At 42.0% G+C, this 15,342-nt stretch overlaps 1 protein-coding gene across 1 annotated transcript in view; it reads left to right on the forward strand.

Moving 5' to 3' along the window:
* The window catches only part of LOC135524102 (VPS10 domain-containing receptor SorCS1-like), a 159,099-nt gene that overhangs the window by 90,982 nt on the left and 52,775 nt on the right, over positions 1-15,342 (forward strand). The window contains exon 4 of the mRNA XM_064951309.1: positions 11,715-11,873. Within this exon, the coding sequence (XP_064807381.1) occupies positions 11,715-11,873 (159 nt within the window). The remainder of the gene's footprint in view (positions 1-11,714; positions 11,874-15,342) is intronic.

Consider the following 15,342-nt stretch of genomic DNA (forward strand, 5'->3'; position numbering starts at 1 on the left):
TTTGAGACAAAGCAAAATCAAGGTAGTGGCAAAACGGCATGCTTCCTTGCCCTTCAAGTAGACCTACCTCAAACTGTGTTGCGTGCCTTTCCTTGTATTACCTCATTATTATGTGATGCAGTGTAGAGGGTCTGCACTCCAAAAATATCATTTACATTTTTTTTTCCATTCTAGAGGCAACAAAGTGCAACGCAAACAGGATTATCATTAATATGCTTAATATTATGCATCGATCCCCCACTAGCTCCGACTAGCTTGTTGTACACAACACTCCACCATATCTTCCAATGTGTTTTTGTGTGTGTGTTGGGTGGTAGGGGCTAGGATGGGAGTCATAAAGCCCCAATTACCGCCAGTGTGAAGATGCGATGTTAGTGTTGGTGAGGTTCCGGGCCGGGGTGCAGTGGAAATGTCAAGGTGGTAGTCAATTAGTCTCGACTTCAAATGCCTGGGCTCGAGAGACAGTACTTGTGTTTAATAAGGAGAGTTCAAAGTGTTGCAGCACCTGGTTGGCTGGTAAAAGAGAAGAGAAGGGCTCATTATGTAGTCCAGAATAGAGCGCTGTATGCAAAGACAAAACAAAGTTTTAAGGGAGTGATCAAATACGGGTGAAATGAAGAGGTGAACTAATGACGAGGTAATAATGGCCAAATCCCAAAAGATGGTCCATGCACCATTTGCCGCAGTGTGTTCTCACTTGTTCAATGTCCCTCTTTCTCTTCCTCCCGCTTGGCACCCCTTTCATTTTGGCGAGACCTTTACTCGAGCATCCCAAGTCTCCCGGCTGACATTTTTATTAGCCTCTTATGAAAACTTCACCTCTTTTCCCACGCCAGACCTTGTCCCTGCTTGAGTGACCTTTTGCCTGTAGCCTCAATCAGGCATCTACTCGGCCTCCCATCCAAAGCAAGACCTGGATTGTGTTCGAAAACGGACTGAAACCGAGGAAGAGACTACCTGGGACGTGTCCACTAAGAACTACTCATTTTAGTTTTCCTTTGTAAAACATTTTAAAACCTGCCCTAAAACGAACATAACCCTGTAGTTAAACCCATTCAATCCCTTTCCATTGCTGACATGTTCTCCGTAAATAGGTTATGCCCGGGGTTCAGAGCAGCAACCGCGAGATAACTCCTTAGGTAGATCTTTAGTAAGCGCTAGGACAGTACATTGTATTAGCAGATGAAGAAAGTGAAGTCCATTAGGAAGAAATGATCTCTCCAAGGCACTGCAGGGCTTTTCATTAAAGATGTATTATCTTTCCTGGGTCTTAGTGACTGTGTTACACTGAGATTTCTCACAAAGGAAAGAGGAGGCCATTTTTATTCATTCCAGACAGGCATACAGAGGAAATTGAAGCCATTCTGTCAGTAATTAAAATGCACGGTGGACAATTATCTCAGTTGCAATAGCGTTATTAAGATACATTCTTAAGACATTAATACAGAATGTCCATGTGAATATTGGAACATTTCACTCACAGTAGATAGATGTACATTCTGATTTACTGTAGTTCAAGAGCTGTATGTCTTTACGCAATATGATCTTGCTGTCTTTTCTCCTGCCAAGTTGGGCGGTTTCTATTCATGATTTTCCTCATGAAAAACCCCTACACTTCCTATCCATCAAACTCAAACGTATTTCCTGGGGAGTTTTCTTCTCTTTTTGGACACATTTTGGAATCGCCCTAACTCCAAATATAAATTGGACTATCTGACCAGCTGATGCAGAAAGAACTGTCGAATGGCCAAATTGCTAGGTTTTAAACAGAGGAAGTTATTTTAAAACTCTGAGGGGGTCCATGGAGGTAATGCAGGGGGACTGCGAAAATATTATTATTATTTAATTTAATTTTATGTATATTGCTTGCAACAACAGAATAAACACATTTAAAATGACATACCTACAGTAGAAAATAGGATATTATCTCATTTCTAATGATGTCAACTTTATTTCTCAACTCCTAATATTGAGCAAGTTACACTCATTGGAGCCAATTACACTCACTGGACTATTTGACATAGGCTTTGAAAAGCACCTGCGTTAAAGGCTACCAGTGCAGCAAGTGGCGCTGGCTGCTGGTATGCTTTCTCAACTCGGACATACAGTTTCTCCAACACATGGCGAACCTTTGTTTAACCAGCTGAACAGCTGCTCTTAGCCACTGGTGCAGCATAAACTCCCGCAAGCTCTGGGGGCTGATGAGACCGTCCAGCTCACACCTAGATTGAGGATAACAAGTATTTGATACACTGCCGATTTTGCAGGTTTTCCTACTTACAAAGCATGTAGAGGTCTGTAATTTTTATCATAGGTACACTTCAACTGTGAGAGACGGAATCTACAACAAAAATCCAGAAAATCACATCGTATGATTTTTAAGTAATTAATTTGCATTTTATTGCATGACATAAGTATTTGATCACTTACCAACCAGCAAGAATTCCGTCTCTCACAGACAGTTAGTTTGTCTTTAACCTGTTGATGCTCTGGGGGCGCTATTTCATTTTTGGATGAAAAACGTTCCCGTTTTAAACAAGATATTTTGTCACAAAAAGATGCTCGACTATGCATATAATTGATAGCTTTCGAAAGAAAACACTCTGACGTGTCCAGAACTACCAAGATATTTTCTGTGCGTGCCCTAGAACGTGAGCTTCAGGCATAACCAAGATGAGACGGCATCCAGGAAATGAGCAGGATTTTTGAGGCTCTGTTTTCCATTGTCTCCTTATATGGCTGTGAATGCGAGAGGAATGAGCCTGCCCTTTCTGTCGTTTCCCCAAGGTGTCTGCAGCATTGTGACGTATTTGTAGGCAGATCATTGGAAGATTGACCATAAGAGACCACATTTACCAGGTGTCCGCCCGGTGTCCTGCGCCGAAATTGGTGCGCAAAAGACAGCTGCCAGTATTTTTCCATGGGATACAGAGAGGAAAGCAAGCTTCCACGAACTGCATATCAATGAAGAGATATGTGAAAAAACACCTTGAGGATTGATTCCAAACAACGTTTGCCATGTTTCGGTCGATATTATGTAGTTAATCCGGAAAAAGTTTTACGTTGTAGGTGACTGAATTTTCGGTTCGTTTCGGTAGCCAGACGCAATGTAGAAAACGGAACGATTTCTCCTACACACAGACGCTTTCAGGAAAAACTGCGCATTTGGTATGTAACTGAGAGTCTCCTCATTGAAAACATCCGAAGCTCTTCAAAGGTAAATGATTTTATTTATTTGGTTATCTGGTTTTTGTGAAAATGTTGCGTGCTAAATGCTACTCAAAATGCTATGCTACCTTTGCATACTCTTACACAAATTAGTCAATTTCTATGGTTCAAAAGCATATTTTGAAAATCTGAGATGACAGTGTTGTTAAGAAAAGGCTAAGCTTGAGAGCAGACGCATTATTTTCATTTTATTTGCGATTTTCAGAAATCGTTAACGTTGCGTTATGCTAATGAGCCTGAGGCTTTAGTCACGATCCCGGATCCGGGATGGGGAGTTCCAAGAGGTTTAAGAAGCCCTCCTGCTATCCACTCATTACCTGTATTAACTGCACCTGGTTGAACTTGTTACCTGTATAAAAGACACCTGTCCACACACTCAATCAAACAGACTCCAACCTCTCCACAATGGCCAAGACCAGAGAGCTGTGTAAGGACATCAGGGATAAATTTGTAGACCTGCACAAGGCTAGGATGGGCTACAGGACAATAGGCAAACAGCTTGGTGAGAAGGCAACAACTTGGCGCAATTATTAGAAAATGGAAGAAGTTCAAGATGACGGTCAATCACCCTCGGTCTGGGGCTCCATGCAAGATCTCACCTCCTGGGGCATCAATGATCACGAGGAAGGTGAGGGATCAGCCCGGAACTACACGGCAGGACCTGGCCAATGACCTGAAGAGAGCCGGGACCACAGTCTCAAAGAAAACCATTAGTAACACACCACGCAGTCATGGATTAAAATCCTGCAACGCAAGAAAGGTCCCCCTGCTCAAGCCAGCGCATGTCCAGGCCCGTCTGAAGTTTGCCAATGACCATCTGGGTGATCCAGAGGAGGAATGGGAGAAGGTAATTTGGTCTGATGAGACAAAAATAGAGGTTTTGGTCTAAACTCCACTCACCGTGTTTGGAGGAAGAAGAAGGATGAATACAACCCCAAGAACACCATCCCAACCGTGAAGCATGGAGGTGGAAACATCATTCTTTGGGGATGCTTTTCTGCAAAGGGGACAGGACGACTGCACCGTATTGAGGGGAGGATGGATGGGGCCATGTATCGCGAGATCTTGGCCAACAACCTCCTTCCCTCAGTAAGAGCATTGAAGATGGGTGGTGGCTGGGTCTTCCAGCATGACAACGACCTGAAACACACAGCCAGGGAAACTAAGGAGTGGATCCGTAAGAAGCATCTGAAGGTCCTGCAGTGGCCTAGCCAGTCTCCAGACCTGAACCCAATAGAAAATCTTTGGAGGGAGCTGAAAGTACGTATTGCCCAGCGACAGCCCCGAAACCTGAAGGATCTGGAGAAGGTCTGTATGGAGGAGTGGGCCAAAATCCCTGCTGCAGTGTGTGCAAACCTGGTCAAGAACTACAGGAAACGTATGATCTCTGTCATTGCAAACAAAGGTTTCTGTACCAAATATTAAGTTCTGCTTTTCTGATGTATCTACATGAGTATGTCATGCAATAAAATGCAAATTAATGACTTAAAAATCATACAATGTGATTTTCAGGATTTTTGTTTTAGATTCCGTCTCTCACAGTTGAAGTTTACCTATGATAAAAATTAAAGACCTCTACATGCTTTGTAAGTAGGAAAACCTGCAAAATCGTCAGGGTATCAAATACTTCTCCCCACTGTATGTCTAAATTTCATGTTTTTAAGAAATTATTTTGACAGTAACCCTCCTTTTTAATTTCCACATCTAACAAGTGAAGTGTTTATTGTCCAATCTACATAGTAGAAGGTTAGTCAGACAGACTATATAGTTGTCATGCATCTAATCAGCCTATTACCGAGCAGTGCCGGCAGGCAGCCCGCCTCGGCCTCCTCACCTATTTGGCTATCAAAAGTTCAAAACAGTTAGGTGAATCAGGTCGGACTCGGATGGAGAGTGAGTGCATTGTTGATGGTGGATGAACAAAAGGCCAAGTGGTCCACAGAAACGCAGCAAAAAAAGCTTTACCTGACCAACCTCATGCCAAATGACCACCTTGTCCTCGAATGAGGAAACACCAGGTGGAAGCGAATAGGACTAGTTATGGCAGCAGCTAGCACTAGCAGCCTGCCAATCCAGACTGAGACCTCACTGCCCGGGCCCTGCTATAAGAGTGGACTTATAGCAGGGCCCTCCTCTTCTTCCTCCCTTTGCGAATAGTGACAAGTTCCTCTAGTGAGAGTGTCGAGCCTCCACCTCCTCCTCCTCTCCCAGAAAACCAAGCTGACAGTAAAGCCTACGAGTGATGAGACGGATAGCCCACAGCGTGGAGTCCGAGTTCCAGTGTGTAATATATATAGGCTACCATGCTAAGTACTGTATATAGCTATAGGTAGGCTAGTAGGCCAGACTGCATTGAGTGTATAATGAAACAATCCCTAGTAAGCTATTGTTTTGATCATTGGCATTAATAAACTGGTTTTACGTTCTACCCAAGCTACACGAGAGCGAGAGAACGGCAAAGGTAGGCTTTTAGGGCTACAGGACAGCTGTATCCTATTTAAAAACATAAATTGGTTACTGATTAGTATGTTGTTGCATGGAACATTCATTTCACAATCTGCAACGTTTGAATGTCCTACTTTAATGAATGAGGAAGTAAATACATTATTGCAACCAGACAGCATTCTAAACAGCAGCATTGCAACACTGTAGGCCTATAGCTTAGTGAAACATAAGTGTCAGGCTCAACATGAGAAAATGACAATCCAAAAAAACAAAACATGTGTCCATTAAAGCAAACTATAGGCTACTACAAGCACTAGCACCAATCTGATAGCCTATCGATAGGCAGCCGCATAGACGTTGCAATTTCAGAACCACGGACAGCGATCGGTAGTCTACACTGAGGGGCTGACCTTGCGGGGATCCAGAGAAACTGCACTACGCAAGAGCTCTTAGCCAAAATGTGTTTGGAGTTCCACTTCCTCTTCCAATCATAATGTGGGGGGGGGGGAAACCTCACTAAATATATTCATTATAAAATGTTAATTACTTCTCCTTGCCATTATCATTCATTTGATGATAAGACAAGACATGTGAAAGAAACACGTTTTTGCTAACATATGATGAGGGTTCCTGGGTCTCTGGTTTGCCTGGGAGGGGGGTCCCTCCCAGGCAAGAAAGGTTGAAGACCCTTGGTCTAGTTATGTTGGGTGTTGTGTAATTGTTACTTGGGCCACTAGATGGTGGCTGATTCATGGCTTCTACACTACTGTGCTGCTCTTCAGACGCTCTCTACAAGGCGAAAGAGACAGTCAAGACAGACTTTTTTGTCTGAGGAGTTCACCTACTGGTCATCCGACCGTCCATGGGATGACATTAGGCGAACAAGCAACTCCTATTGTTTTCCGTTCAACAACAAATCAACAACAAACCTGCTGCTGGTTTACAGGAAGTAACATCTGTCATGTTGCCCATTCAAACTCTCATAATAATCATAATCTCATAATCTCATAATGTCTGGGTAGTCAAACTAGAAGTGGGCAGTCAGCCTAAAAGTGGGGGGTCTGTTGTTAGGAGCTACAATTTAGTGAGTACTACTTTCCCTCTACTCCTCTCCATGAACTTCCTTGAAATCTTGCCATTTGAACCTCCTATAGTGCAAAGAGAGTATATTTGTCGCTGAGGCACCGACTGTGTTACGCTTGGATTTAGAGAGAGGCTTCACAATCCAATTACTGTGACTGGGGTGAAAATATGGGCCTCATTACATTAATATTCTATCACTGAGTATTTACTGCTGCACGGCTATTAACTCACTGTGTTATTCATCGCACACTTCTTAAATGTCTTGCAGTTGGTGGCTGCTTCATTATCCTTTGGTCATTTTGAACCTCTTTGGCTTCATAAACTAAATACGTGCACACGCACATACGTACACACACACACACACGCACGCACGCACGCACGCACGCACACACACACACACACACACACACACACACACACACACACACACACACACACACACACACACACACACACACACACACACACACACACACACACACACACACACACACACAAATGTAGCAATTCAGGCATACCCTCTCTTTTCCCCGTGCCCCATCAGGGGAACGTGTGTAGTGTGGAAATGAACAAAATGCCAGCGTTTAAGTGTGGATTACAGAGCATGGAACTCTGATGGAGAACATTTCAGGGTCAGCATGATTACTTCAGACTCCATTTGTCTCTTTTTCTCATTTTATTTCCCAAACTCTGTTAATTAAGCAACAAGTGAAGGATTTAACAAGCAAAGCATAACGCAACATTTGGACATGCATTTTCAGAGTTGTTTTGACCAAAGTGTGAAGGTTTCTTGAAATTGCCATTGGAAACGTTGATTGAGTCAACATGTTCAGTCTGTCATTTCCTGTCTAAACATGACACCGTAATGTCATGTTATGTGAAGAGGATGTTGACATTTCCATGCAGTTTTATAGAAATCTGTTCAATTACAAGGTGAAGCTCCAAGATGGCGTATCTAAAGATACAGCTATGTCTAAGCAAACAGTAATGTAATTACAAGGTAAAGCTCCAAGATGGCGTATCTAAAGATACAGCTACTGTCTAAGCAAACAGTCATGTAATTCTGCATGATGAGGACGTTGTTGACATTTTTATACAGTTTTATATATATATATGTAAAATGACAAGGTAAAGCTCCGAGCTAACATAAGTCTAAAGGCTTATCCATGTTAAGTGAAGTGGAGTATTTAGATAAAAGTATAACTGCTGAATACTAGGCAACTTCATTGCCCTGTTTACGGCTCATGGTTAATGTCATCTTATGAAGCGGGAATATAGTATGCAACCCAACTTCCCTCACAGCCACATCTGTCCAACTTCCCCTCATTTCTCTCTCATCTGAAGGTTATAAGTGGAACTAATCAGATACAACCCCATCCCTGAGAAGCTCACCAGAATCTTCATAATCCATTTCCACGTCGCACTAGGATATATCGATTTCCATATTCCAAAAACATATTATTGAAATAAGTTGTTGTGAGTGTTCCCCGAATTTATGAAACTGCTTATAATCCTCCCTTCACAATAGCTGCATTAGCCTACACAGGCTAGGCTAGAATAGGGCTGTATCACAATAGCTGCATTAGCCTACATAGGCTAGGCTAGAATAGGGCTGTATCACAATAGCTGCATTAGCCTACATAGGCTAGGCTAGAATAGGGCTGTATCACAATAGCTGCATTAGCCTAGGCTAGAATAGGGCTGTATCACAATAGCTGCATTAGGCTAGGCTAGAATAGGGCTGTATCACAATAGCTGCATTAGCCTACATAGGCTAGGCTAGAATAGGGCTGTATCACAATAGCTGCATTAGCCTACATAGGCTAGGCTAGAATAGGGCTGTATCACAATAGCTGCATTAGCCTACATAGGCTAGGCTAGAATAGGGCTGTATCACAATGACTGCATTAGCCTACATAGGCTAGGCTAGAATAGGGCTGTATCACAATAGCTGCATTAGCCTACATAGGCTAGGCTAGAATAGGGCTGTATCACAATGACTGCATTAGCCTACATAGGCTAGGCTAGAATAGGGCTGTATCACAATAGCTGCATTAGCCTACATAGGCTAGGCTAGAGTAGGGCTATATCACACTAGGGTGTTGTTTCCATATTTATAGGAGCAGACAAAATTTTTTATAGTGCCCAGAGTTAAAATACTGTCTCTTACAAAGTGTTAATTGTGAATGGAATGTAAAAAAGAAACCTTGTTGGGTGCTACATTTGATATTTGAATGGATTGGTCAGCATGTGGATCACGTATGGCGCTACGCTAGCTAGCTCACTGTGATTGATGAACTTGTGTTTGGGGTCGGCCCACTATAGCTACCATTACCATGCATAGTTTGACAAATGACTAAGCAAGCTTGAGCAGGCGCGGCTGAGACTATGTTATATAGCCAATGGTTCCTGCTGGAAGTGTATTGGGCATTTTAGCTCATGCCCCATTCCCAAATCCACCGCTATTGATGGTAAATCAGGGAAACTTAGGAGATTTGTCAAGTGGGGAAAAGCTGAGAAAGAGTGATAACTGATTGGAAAGACATCTGTCATGTGACACAGGGGAACCTGTTAAAATCACCTTGGGATGTTGGTTGAAGGTTGTGTCTCCCTACTCCGTTAGCCTTTTCTCTATCCTCTATAACCCAGTCAGCATGGTTCCATAGCAGTGTGATCCCTGCACGACTGGTGTCATTAATGACAATTTGCTAGCGTAATGTTATCAGTGTTCTGGCTGGGGAAGGGTGAACTATAGAAATATGGTGGTGTGAGGAGACTCCTAGACTTCGACGGTTCCACAATGTCTCGACACTGAAACTGTGGAGGTTTCAGAGTCGTTGTCTGACACTGAAATTGTGGACACACCTGGGATGGATGAGTTAGGATAATATATGCCAATCAGTTCATGGTTTTATTAACACACACACACACACACACACACACACACACACACACACACACACACACACACACACACACACACACACACACACACACACACACACACACACACACACACACACACACACTCTCTCTCTCTCTACTTCCTTCCCACTCTGCTACTGATAAGGGGTTATGTAAGTGTTCAGGATGACTGATTCAATTACATTTGCTGCTGATTATATCTTTTGATATATGTGTTTTTGTTCTCATTTGGCACAATCACAGGGAAAAAATTGTGAACCTCCAAGAAAAGAACAAAGCTTGTGGGAAATTAGAGCTTTCAAAGCCTGACTGAACAGAGCGCAAGAGAAAGAGAGAGAGGGAGAGCAATCTGAATGCGTTACCCATACACACTCGCTACAAGATAGGCAAAAGGTGTTTTAAAAGACTGTCTTTGCAACAGTAATTAGGATCTAGCAGAGCGGAACACAGGTTTATAATTGAGATATCTAACAAGCGGGAGATGACAGTGTGTCTAAAGACGCCAATTTAGAACCGCAAATTACTGACATTATATCTGTTATTAAATGTAGACTTTATAATCAAATCATATATTTGAAAAATTATTTTATTTTTTCAATCGTGCAACTTCAAACTCTCAAGCTGCCTATCACATGGATTTAGTGGTGGTCGGCAACGTTTAAGATGAGGGAGGATGAGCATGGCCTTATTTCTGTTATCAGCTCGATAGGTTTAGGTTACTACATGATACTAGAATTTTCCCTATTCCCATCATGAGGTTGCCACAATCTAACCTATCAATGAAAGTTTACAACTTAGTTACAAAGGTCGAGAGGAAAATTGGAGTAATCAAGGTGACAGACAGTGACACATTCAATAATTTGCACACTCTTGGCTGTATCTAGTTGATCTAGCGTGTAATCATTAGTCCAACAGTTGCAAACAAGAGTTTCTGTTTGACAAATTCAGGTATGTTTATCCCTGTTTCGTTACGTTTGCTTCCGTTTAAGAAATGTTTTTCAAAAAAATCGACGGAATGAATACACCCTAATCACATTCAAATACAGTTCACTTTCATAGCAGCCACATACAAACAGCATGATAATTTTGCTCATTGTATAATTAAACCTGCTACAATCATGCAGTACAGTGTACAGTCAGCAAGCAGTTTAGCAGTTACACCGATGGGGCCTGGTAGCAATACATTAATAAAACCAAAAGCTTACCTTGACTTGGAAGAGTTCCAGTGTTGGATAGCCATAGCCAGCTAGCTAACATAGCATCCCTCTCTGTTTGAGCTGGGTGTTTGAGCAGGCTAAACTTGCTAGCTGCATTCCCTAGCTAAGTGAAAGTGAAAAAAAATACAACAAAATATAGCTCTCTCTCTCTTGCTTCTTCATTTTTAACGAAATTAATTTGTTAAACTGTTCAACTATTGGCTTTCTCTTTCTTTGAGTCTACTACTCACCACATTTTATAAACTGCCATGCTAGCTAGCTGTAGCTTATGCTTTCAGTACTAGATGAATTCTCTGATACTTTGATTGATTGGGTGGACAACATGTCGGTTCATGCTGCAGAAGCAGACGGACGTCCTCCGGAAGTTGTCACAATTACTGTGTAAGTCTATGAAAGGGGGTGATTTTGTATTGAAGTCGTTGTACCCAGAGGAGGACGGAAACTAGCTGTCCACCGAGTTCATCATGGTGCTACCCTACAGAGTGCTGTGGAGGCTGCTGTAGACCTTCATTGCAAAACAGTGTGTTTTAATAAACTATTTGGTGACGTGAATACATTTAGTATAGTTTTATCTAAAAAGGATAACTGTTTTAATGTTTCACATTTTTTATGATATTTACTGAGTAGGATGGTCCTACCCTTCCTCTGATGAGCCTTCACTGCATGGATTACCAAAATATATACAATTTAAATCTTTATCCAACACTGATTCAAACTAAGCCTCACTCCCAAGCCAACTATAATATCTCCCATTCTTCCAGGACCAGCTCCCTCCATGGCTAGCTCTGATTCTATTTCTGTCCTGCTCTCATTCAGATCATGCTTCTGACTGACCCGGAGGTGGAAAGCAGCCTGCTGATCAGCTCCGATGAGGGAGCCACCTATCAGAAGTACCGCCTCAGCTTCTACATCCTCAGTCTTCTCTTCCACCCCGAGCAGGAGGACTGGATCCTTGCCTACAGCCATGACCAGAAGGTAAGAGGAGAGGGAGGAGAGAGAACTGACTGACACACGCGCGCACACACCCACTCAGAGATCACTTAACTCCTGTATCTGGTAGCTAGCTATAGTCTCTTTTTGTCATCAGAGGCTTTCTGTCTTTTGTCTGATTTGCCCTCTGTCAGACATAAAACAAGATGAGCTGTTATGAATGAATGATCTTTTATTCTTTTTTTGTGTCAAATTGGCAATTGGCAACCCCATCCCTTATGGGATTAATTGACACATAAACAAACATTACAATAATTCACTATGGTAATTAAATGATAATTCTTCTGAGTCAGGCGGTGGGGTGAGGGATGAGGTGGCATCAGTTGGGGACTGGTTGCTCTGCAGTTGAGTGAGTCGCGTTACCATGGCGAGAGAGAGAGAGACTTGATTAGCATATTTTGTGGATTGCCAGTGGATTTAAACTTATGATAGCCCTCAACTAAGAAAGTGAGTGGGTTTTAAACTATGAGGGTTGATGATTGTTGATTCTATTTAATATATTGGAGTTTAGACAAGTGGCAAAGTCAAGTGTTCATAACTTACGCAACGATGTGCTTTATTTTAATAAATTGAGTTTCTGTGGCTGAGACAAGAGCCATGTACTCTATACCCCATATACTCCATATATAGTGTCATATACTCAACCTACTACATATTGCTGTATATGGAACCATACTCCATATATCGTGTCATATACTCAACCTACTACATATTGCTGTACATGGAGCCATACTCCATATATAGTGTCATATACTCAATCTACTACATATTGCTGTATATGGAACCATACTCCATATATAGTGTCATATACTCAATCTACTACATATTGCTGTACATGGAACCATACTCCATATATAGTGTCATATACTCAACCTACTACATATTGCTGTACATGGAACCATACTCCATATATAGTGTCATATACTCAATCTACTACATATTGCTGTACATGGAGCCATACTCCATATATCGTGTCATATACTCAATCTACTACATATTGCTGTACATGGAGCCATACTCCATATATAGTGTCATATACTCAATCTACTACATATTGCTGTACATGGAGCCATACTCCATATATAGTGTCATATACTCAATCTACTACATATTGCTGTATATGGAACCATACGCCATATATCGTGTCATATACTCAATCTACTACATATTGCTGTACATGGAGCCATACTCCATATGTAGTGTCATATACTCAATCTACTACACATTGCTGTACATGGAGCCATACTCCATATATAGTGTCATTTACTCAATCTACTACATATTGCTGTACATGGAGCCATACTCCATATATAGTGTCATATACTCAATCTACTACATATTGCTGTACATGGAGCCATACTCCATATATAGTGTCATATACTCAATCTACTACATATTGCTGTACATGGAGCCATACTCCATATATTGTGTCATATACTCAATCTATTACATATTGCTGTACATGGAGCCATACTCCATATATAGTGTCATATACTCAACCTACTACATATTGCTGTACATGGAGCCATACTCCATATATAGTGTCATATACTCAATCTACTACATATTGCTGTATATGGAGCCATACTCCATATATAGTGCCATACTGTATTCTCAATATTCTCCATATATTCCATATATAGTGCCATACACTCAATATACTCAATATAGAGTCCTACTGTATATGTGGCTCAGGTGGCCCTACATGAGGATTTTACGATGCAGTTTGGGGACTTTAGAGGACGAATCCCTAAGTCCCTTAAGCTCCTCATCCGTTTAATGTAGGTCCGGCATCCCTTCCAATAACTTTAGGAGAAAGCAAAACCAACAGAGGTGAACCCCGATAAACAGTCATATGCACCTTAACAAAGGCTAAACGTGTATTATATACCCTTAGACCGAGGGTTTGACTAATTCCTTTTCACCATGACTCAGGGGTTTGATAACCCCTACAGTATTTTCGGAAAAAGGCATCAAAGGTATAACATATGTGGCGATGAATCATCAAGATTCTAGTCCAAGGGAATGAAGTGTTGCCGTTTTAAGAATAAATAACCGTCTAATATATGAGACGCTGTCTGATGATGGTAATTACTGATGAACTACTGAGGCAGGAGATGGTAATATGTAAAATATATATTCCAGACCTGCGATTTATAGCAATTTTGAGAATGACCATTACCATTAATAAATGCCTTGCTTGCAGCCAGAGCCATTTGCGCCTAATGTTTCACATCTGATAAATAATGAATGTTTCTCTTTTCTTTCCTGAGGAGGTACTTAGTGTAACTTGGGAGGTGTTTGGCTGTAGTTATAAGATTCACCTGGCCATGCATATACACTGAGTGTACAAAACATTAAGAACATCTTCCTAATGTTGAGTTGAATGTTACCTGTCTCCTCCACTTCATCTACACTGATTGAAGTGGATTTAACAAGTGATATCAATGAGTGATCATAGCTTTCAACTGGATTCACCTGGTCAGTGTATGTCATGGAAAGAGCAGGTGTTCATAGTGTTTCGTACACTCAGTGTATACAGCATACAGGTTTAATATATGTGCGTACCTCTCGTTCTGTCTCTCATTCTTTCCCTCTCTCTCTCTTCCTCCTTTTCTCTCAATCTCAATCGCTCACTCTCCTTACCTACCCCCCTCTTTACTTACCTGACTACCCAGACTCCTTGCTCCAGCTAAATGCTACGCCACGCCCACGAGCGTTAGTTTATTCTCCGCAATGAGTCTGAATCCGAGTACCTCCCAGACGATTTCTTGAATGCAAACAAATTCTATCCATTTTGATTGGTCCCAGAAATCGATGGGTTGGGCCAGAGCCAGAACACACGTGGGTAAAGCAGTGGGTTTGAAAACGGGCTTTGATCACCTGATTGGTTAGAAATGATCCGATCACTGGTGATTTTGTTTTGTACAACACCCCTCATTTTGACATCACGACAAATAGCTTCAATGATGGCAGTCTCAGACGAGCAGCGGAAGAATTCAGTTTGAGTCGTCAGGCAACCTCTCTACCTCCCTCCCTTCCTTCCTTCCTTCCTCACTCCCTCTCTCCAACTCCTGTCTTTCCCCTTTCCTTCATTTATCTTGCAGTGGTCCCTTAAAGCTATTCCTCCTCATTATTTGCATGTCTTAGATTGAGGGACTTCTAGAAAACACACACACACACACACACACACACACACACACACACACACACACACACACACACACACACACACACACACACACACACACACACACGCACACACACACACACACACACACACACACACACAGAGAGAGATCACTTAACTACTGTAGCTGGTAGCTAGCTACTGTCTCTTTTGTCATCTGAGGCTTTCTGTCTTCTGTCGGTTTTGGCCTCTGTCAGACATCAAAACAAGGTGAGCTGTTATGAGTCAGGTGGAGGGTGAGAGTGAGGGGTGAGGCAGCATCAG

Source organism: Oncorhynchus masou, chromosome 4, assembly GCF_036934945.1.
Source record: "Oncorhynchus masou masou isolate Uvic2021 chromosome 4, UVic_Omas_1.1, whole genome shotgun sequence".
In the NCBI taxonomy this organism is placed as follows: domain Eukaryota; kingdom Metazoa; phylum Chordata; class Actinopteri; order Salmoniformes; family Salmonidae; genus Oncorhynchus; species Oncorhynchus masou.